This window comes from Manis javanica, chromosome 5 (assembly GCF_040802235.1).
Source record: "Manis javanica isolate MJ-LG chromosome 5, MJ_LKY, whole genome shotgun sequence".
Lineage (NCBI taxonomy): Eukaryota > Metazoa > Chordata > Mammalia > Pholidota > Manidae > Manis > Manis javanica.
Window position 1 is genome coordinate 85,822,475 of NC_133160.1, and position 8,135 is coordinate 85,830,609.

The window sequence follows — 8,135 nt, forward strand, 5'->3', positions numbered from 1 at the left end:
ACTTGCCTGGTTAGGAAAATAAATAGAAATAGGCAGACAGAGTGTTGCTTTTGAGGAGGAACTACAGGGGAGCCAAGGGCTGCTGGGAAATAGAGATGTTCCTAACAGAGGGCACCTACACAACCAAAGACTGAATCCTGAAGCTGTCCCATCTCCTGGGGGATTGACAAGCAGTTCAGGACTATTTTATCGTGATGTACAAGAAGTGGAGAAAGACAGTCAATGATCCTAGATAGGTAGGCATGGGCCAAGTCAAGGAGGTACATGTATATCTTGATAACTTTACAAAGTCCTGTTTTGCTAGGCATCTAGAAGACGTCATAGACCCATCCTTCAAATTCATTCCAAGCTTATGTTCTCAAACTGTTCATTGTGGTTGCTCTCAAAACATGTTACAACCAGTTTATCAGTCCTTTCTGGGACATTGTGCATGGAATTGCAATAATTAATAAGTTGACAGTAATATAAAAATTGTTTAATATAGATTTGAGAATGTTTTGACTATCATGGGAAGGATACATGAAAAATAGGGATATTAATGACCTCTGGAGAGGGAGACTGAGAACAGAAGTAGGAAGAATTTACTTCTCACTGTAAACCCTTGTATGCTGTTTGAACTGTTTACCATGTATATTATTTATTGCCTATTCAAACTGAAGAAACACTTTTATTTCATAGCATAAAAAAGTTGATTGTCAACATACAAAAGTACACATATTTTATGTACATATATGTAATTTATATTAAAAACCAAATTAATGATTCATTATACAACAGTGACAGCAATGGTATCATTAAAGTAGTTTTATCTTTTACAGCTTGAGCTAAAAATGGGATTGGAGAAGTACAAATTTTGTACATCCTCTATAAATCGGGCCTTTGTTTTTTTTTCCAGTTTGCAGCTCATCTTGTGAAGATGAAATATCCAAGAATCTGTATTCTAGATGGTGGCATTAATAGGATTAAGCCAACAGGCCTCCTCACTGTTCCATCTCCTCAAATATGAAGAATCAAGGGTGTGACTATCAAAAGGACCAAGAGGCATCAGCCCACAACAGCTCAACTTTTCACAGCCTTGCCACGCTAAGGGAGGGCTGGCTGTCCTGATTGTTGCATTTCCATAAAGTTTTGTCATGAGACACTTCTTAAATCTCATGACCCAAATGTTCAGCTCTCCAGACAACAAACTTGACTGTACATGTATTGCTGAAAGAATTTTCTTAACAGTGAAATCCAATCATGTATTTTTACCCACTGTGACACAAAGCCGGAGGAATTCAGCTGACAAGGCAGATTTAACATTATCAAGGAATCTCAGCTGTCTTCCACTGCACTGAACAGAGAATCCTAACAAAGGTATTATTTAGAATATAGACTGAATGTGGGCTGAAATCATCTGTGCATGATAATGAAAAGTGAAACGCTATTCACAATACATTCCTTATAAGTAAATGCTACATTAAGTCACTCACTTTTGGCCCAGACACATTGTGTGTGTGTATGTGTGTGTGTACAAAGAAGAATTGTGTGTGTGTGTGTGTGTGTGTGTGTGGACAAAGAAGAATTTAGTCCACTGAAGAAAGTAACAATAGTTTACTTCCAGAAAAAGAATTCAGAAACTATTCATATTAGAATATTTGTTTAGTTCCTATAGCAGAGAAACCCAAAATTAGAGTACATTAAACAAACTAGAACCTGACTTCTCTCTCATATAAAAGTTTGCACAGTCAGTCTAAGGCTAGAATACTGATTCATAGTAAGAACTCAGATATCATCTTATTGCCTTTCCACCTTCAACACATGGTTTCTATTTCATGGATCAAGATGGCTGCTGAGCAGCCACCATCACATCTACAATTCAGAAGGAAAGGAATGATGGAGAAGGGAGGGGAAAAAAGAAGGGAAGAAGAGAAAGGAGGAGGGAGGAAAGAAGAAAAAAAAAGACAGAAGGGAGGGTGTGCTCCTCCTTTTTAAGGGCACAAACAAGAAGTTGCACATATTCTGCTTACACACGACTGGCCAGAACTTAGACATGTAGCCACACTTAGCTTTAAGAAAATGGAGAATATAGTCTTTGGCTGGTCAGCCATTGGCCCATCAGAAAAAAAAAAATCTTATTACTATGTGGAAAGAGGAGAACACATACCAAAAGTCAGCTAGCAGCCTCTGCCACCTTATTGTAAAGATTTAAGTACTGTACTTCCTTCAATCTAAGATACCACAATTTTATACACCATGAAGAAAGAAAAAATGTAGCCAAGTAAACTATGACACACCATCAATTACAAGATGCATTCCCATTTCAGAAATGTGAGAAAACATGCATTGGAGTTATTGAAATACAGTACATCTTTTGACTATTTTTATTTTTGTTTTAACTAAAAAGTTTTTTCATCTTTAACTTATATTCCTCTTCAGAGTTCAGACTACCTAGGTAGAACCCTTCAATAAGAGCCTCAATTCAACTTTCTGGGCTATGGCTTTATTGTTGATGTTTGTTTTGGTTTTTCATCTATTTTTTTTTTATTGAGATATAATTTACATACCATAAAATTCACCCCTTTAAAATGTAGAGTTTCAGTGGTTTTAGTATATTCACAAAATTGTGCAGTTGAGAATATTTTCATCACCCAAAAAAGAAACCTTGTACCTATTAGTAGTCATTCCTTATTAGCCCTACTCCCAGGACTTCAATTTCATTTTTGTATGTGGCATGAGATAATATCCAATTCCATTCTTGCATGTACATATCAAGTAGTGTTAGGTGCCATGTCATTTTGTTTGTTAATTTATATTGTTAAATTATATTCATTCACCAAATATATTTTGGATACCTATTATGTGCAAGACACTGACATGATCAATGATTATATTATTCTATGGCCCCTATGAAAAACGCAAAGAAAAAACATGAGAATTAATGAAAGAAAATTTTACCACAGTTTCTCTAACATCATTTTTGGGCCAACATCTACCCTGAGTATCATTAAATTCTCCTGTCCGTTCCTTCAGTCTTTGATGACTTATCTTGACTACAGTCATAATGATCATTTGGAGTGGTTCCGAGCCTTAACTTTGCCTTAGTGAGAAAGCAGAGAAGGACAAAGGGGTGGAGGTTTGAGTCAGATGGGGTCGTAGGTAGTGGGGAGAGATGAAGACCTGAGTGCTGTGCTCCTTTAAGGTCAGAGACCATAATTTATACCTCCTGGTATCTTCAGCAATAGGAGATGCTTAGTAAATGTAAAATTGTATTGAATCTCCAGATTAGTGATTTTCAAATCTATATGAATAGAGAAAAAAACATTTTTTTTCAAGTGCCAAATTTATCTAGCATCTGATGATATATAAATAAATTGAAATCTCAGTCCTCTGAGTGAAGAAAAGATCTTCCACCCATACCTAAAATTCTGTAATCCTAGAAATTGGAACAGATAACTTTCAACAGTAAGGTAAGCTAAGTTGTTGCATCCCTTTCCAAAACATAGAAATACTAGATTAAAAAAGAATATTAAAACTGTCTAATACTTAAACAGAAATTCCTTCATATCAGATAGGAAGAGGAACCGACACTTTCAGGCCCATTAGATTTCAGATGTCCACATAGGCCCTAGGAGCTGAGGTCTTAACATGTGCATGGGGATAGAAGACACAACCCCGGGCCTTCTGGAAGAGAGTTGTTATTACAAAGTGAGTCTCAGAGATCTCTTTGCTCCATGAAGTGACTAGAAATAACTACCCACCAAGTCAGGGAAGCTACAGGGGAGATTGTCATGGCCTGGTATTCTGGATGAAGGAAGACAAATCTCCTTTTGAAGACAGACGGGCGTTCAATGGAAAGGCTGGGTGGGGTGAGTCCCCAGATTGCAGGCTTTAAGGCATGAGTTCATCAGACTATTTAAAAATGATAATGAATTATATCAAACTTCTAGAAAGCACAGATGGCACCACATCTTTTTTCTACTCCTCTGTTTCCTCCTCCAAATGGTTACAAAAAAAAATACTCCTTTAGAGATTAATATCAGAAGTATGGTACAGCTTCTCAAAAGGATCTTGTGCAGAAGTCTCATCTGGTGAGAACGACTATAAGGAGACAAGATTGCTGCCCTGCCTGCTGAGGGGTGGTGGACGTTGCACTCCATCAGAGTCAGGGAAAGTCAGCTCATCAGTATACATGATGGCCTACATATACCCATTGTTAACCAAGTGATGCATTTTTCTTGATAAACATGGATTAAGCCAAAGAGTGGGAGTAAAATAATAGTTACGATAGATTTATGTTTGGATGTTCAGTCTCAAGACCAAATACCCTTCAATTCTTAGATTTTATGTGGAAAAGTAACGGAAGTATTACAACCTTAACTGTCAGACACCAGACACTCAGCATAGGCAATTGCTCACACACAGACTTTAGGTTTTGGAATCCAGTTTTCTCTCATTCAGTATTAGAAATATCTACACTGGAAATTAACTATTATAAGAGTAAGCCATATTTTTTTAAGTTCCTGTATTTATATCTTTTCTGAGTAGTTTTTTTATTAATATCGTATGATAGGTGCTTGTCACATGGAAACTAAACTTGGATCTTGGCAAATTCATTGTTCTTTAGATAGATTGATATTTGTAGCTCCTACCGTGACTTTCAAGCCTGTCTCCTCTTGAATTGATGTTCCTTAATATCCTTTCTCTTCCCTCTCAGAGGACCTGTTTTTAGTTTGCATTGTCTACGGCATTTCAATAATACTGTTCTGTTCTAATGTTCACTGTGACCAATAAATGATGCATAGATGAATACCAAGGCACTGTATTGCCAACATTCCTGGGTGTTATATATTAATCTTCTGGGTGGTAGAGGTTAAAACACTGTCCTGTCTTGGCTTAAGACCAGTCTTGGAGCTCTAACAAACAAATTTAAGGCATTAGATCAGATTCTAAATATTACTTACTGTCACACTAAGATTCAACTTTTGAAAATATTACTCTTTATATATATCTGTGACTTTTAAAAAACAATACATGATCCTCCCATTCTTTTAAAAAAGTATAATAGTGTGATCACTAGTTAAAGAATTGAAACCTGAGATAATTCATGCATTAATTTCTCATTAACTCAGAAAGTTATTTTTGTTGCCTATTATTACTAATTTTTTCCCAATGATGTTAACATATTTTGAGTCCTTCAGGGTAGAATAATTCATATTTTAAGGCTCACTGTGCTCTGAAAACTGGCTCCTACTGTCTTGGGGCAACTGAATTGTACCCTTTTCTTGCCAAGTCCATTTCACATTTGTAGCTTAAAAATGGCCACAGCAGGAGTATTGATACTATAGACACAGGCAAACGTCACAAATCATGGCTTTCTTTTTATTCTAATTTTTTTTGAAACCCAGTCAATAATACTTAATAGCAGACTACTGATTTTAACCATCCTGTCGTCATTACATTATCTAGATTACAAATCATGAAGGTAAAAGGAATTTTAAAGATCATCTGATCCAAACGTCATTGTCCAAACAAAAAGAACAGTGAAATAATTTTGTAAAACTCCTGTAGCTAGTAAGACATCCAAAATTACAATTCTGCTTTCCTGATTCCTAACCCATTTTTCTGTCCACCACATATATTTACAGGTAGAGAAGGTAAAAGACACCAATTTCTACTCATTACACATTTATTACAGGCAAACTTTAGGTCGGCCCCTGTGCTATATGATGGCTGGGATACAAAAATGAAGCACTAAAAATGTTGATTACATTCATTATTGATGCTATGATGTAGAAGAGCAACTTAATAACAACTCCCAGCAAATGCCACTCTCCCAACAAGGGAGAACTATTCTTAGAAACTCTTGCTATGTATTACATTACCCTTTCACCTCCAAAACATTTCCCAGAAAACACATGCCTGGTAGAGAACCACACTGTCTCTGTCTACAGTCAAATCCTTGATATACAGAGTCAAAGCTGTTCTTTAACCTTTGTCTTCTATGTATTATCCAGGGGCCAGCTTGAAGGATTGGAAAAGCCCTTGTATCAGCCTCCCAGTCATGTGTGGAAAGCCAAGGAGAGAGTTTAAAAGGGGTGGGAGTCAGGGAAGCTAGTTTCTAGGTCTATTAATCATAAAAGAGAAGAAATAGAGTTCATTTAGGTCATTTGCTAACTTAAAAAAATTATATTTTTATGCTCTGATATAAACAATCCTGGTAATTTATTACTTGTCAGATAACATATCTTCTAAAATTATATTTAAGATCATTAGTAATCCCATGTACCATGCATTCATCACCATAAACCCCAAATATGGTCATTAAGGATCTGAAAGGCATGTGAGGAATATGGCTACTGGATGGAGGCCAAATGATGGGTAATTTGCATAGTGATGCGCAACCAAGGAGAATCTTTTTTTTTTAATGGGTAGTGAGGGTTAAAAACAATTATCTCTACTCACACATTATTAATTACATAAGGCAATACAAGAAGACAGAATAAAACCAGTGTGACCATTTAACTCATTCTAACTTGTTTCCTTTTTACAATGGTCTCAGAAGGTTCTTGTCCCTGAAGTGTTGTCCACCCCATCCTTCACCTGCCCCAGCGTGACTGTGCCCTGCCTTCCTGAGATGTACCTTGTGATGAAGGCCTACCCTGAGCAACTAGTTAAAGAGGCAGAATCCATTTCCAGGGATTTATCCACTTATCTCTGTGTAGCAGAAAAAGTTACCACAAAATATTGATTCAAAGGTAAGAGATTAGTTTCACTTATTTACTTTCCAAAATGAGTTTCACAGAGGCTGCTCAGTGTTAAAAAGTTTTCAGCCCTACTTTGGAGTTTCTGCAACTCAATGACTGTATAGTCTCCTAAAATTGTGGTTTATCTATGTTTAGTTTGTAACAAAATTATTTTTTTATACCAACATGCCTTATTGTTAATGTCAGATCATCAGTTAGATTTATGCCACCATTTGGCACCAAAAAAGGGGCATGAGAGGAGTGTTTTCCTGATAAGTAATTTTTTAAAAAATAGCCCTCCCCTTTTTATATTAAATTAACTAATATAACTCTTAAGTAGGTTAAGTCTAACATCACCCAGGTAGTAGAGAAGAACTAGTTGAGATTTCAGAAATAAATATATACCTGTAGATATTTATCTGGCTGCTGGTTAACTAATATTTTGCAAAACCTCTTGGGCTTCAATGTGCAGATTGGTCATTTAAACACATACTCCAAAATATATTACTAGTAAATCACACATTTTCTAAAGTATATATGTATAAGTGTGTCGCGTGCCCTGTCCTCGCCGGCAAGAACAGCATGCAACAACAGCAGGATTCTTCTGCAGAAAGCTTTATTCTTCAGCTCTTTGTGAAACAAATGAGTTGGGCAGGACCCAGAGGGGAAGGAGAGGCTTGCTTATATAGTTCTCATGCTCTGACCTGGTTGGTGCGGCTCCATATGCCTTATTAGCATAACCATTTGGTGGGTCTCATTGGTCCTTATGCCAAGGCGCAATTAGCATGTAGTTTAGTGGTGTGGGATGATTTGTCATTAGGAAGTTCGGGGCCTTCCGGCTGCCCTGCATGGGGCGCTATTTTCTGAGCGCGGCTGCCAACATCTCCCCCTTTTTTGTCTAACAGAAGCTCAAGGCGGAACTTGCCAGCAGAGGCGGAGACAGAGGCCTGACCTCCATCATACTTCCTGATGCCCCCTTTTTGGAGAGGGGTTCTGGGCATCTACCCCTATGCAGTCAGGCATGCCTCTCAGAGGGGTCCAAGACCTCTTGCAGTGCTTTGCCTCGCATCCTCTGGCTGGCGTTGGGACCGCTTGGTACAAAGGGTTTGGACCCTTTTTCTCAACCCTCTTGCACCATGAGCTTCTTAAAGAAAGCTGTGATTAAGCATTGAGGTACTCGGGCCTGGTGCAGTGCCACATGGGCTCAGGGTGCAAGAGCTACCTCAAGCTAAAGCCGAGCTTCCTTCTTAAGCATGTTGAGCCACACTTGGGGAGAGGCGCCAATGTCTATCGCCATTAGGGCTTGAGCAAGGATCACCTTGTCCTGCTTATGTTGGTTGCGGAGTCTGCATAACAACCAGAGTAAGAGCATGAGACCTCCAAGCAGGAACACGCCCATCCCAGCCATGC

General features: G+C 37.9%; 1 protein-coding gene across 6 annotated transcripts in view; it reads left to right on the forward strand.

Moving 5' to 3' along the window:
* TBCK (TBC1 domain containing kinase) overlaps window positions 1-4,795 on the forward strand; it is a 197,001-nt gene extending 192,206 nt beyond the window's left edge. For all 6 annotated transcript variants that reach the window (XM_073237202.1, XM_073237205.1, XM_073237204.1 and 3 more), the window contains one exon: window positions 896-4,795. In XM_073237202.1, coding sequence (XP_073093303.1) covers window positions 896-1,006 — 111 coding nt within the window. In that variant the 3' untranslated portion in view covers window positions 1,007-4,795. The remainder of the gene's footprint in view (window positions 1-895) is intronic.
* Window positions 4,796-8,135: the final 3,340 nt, after the last annotated feature.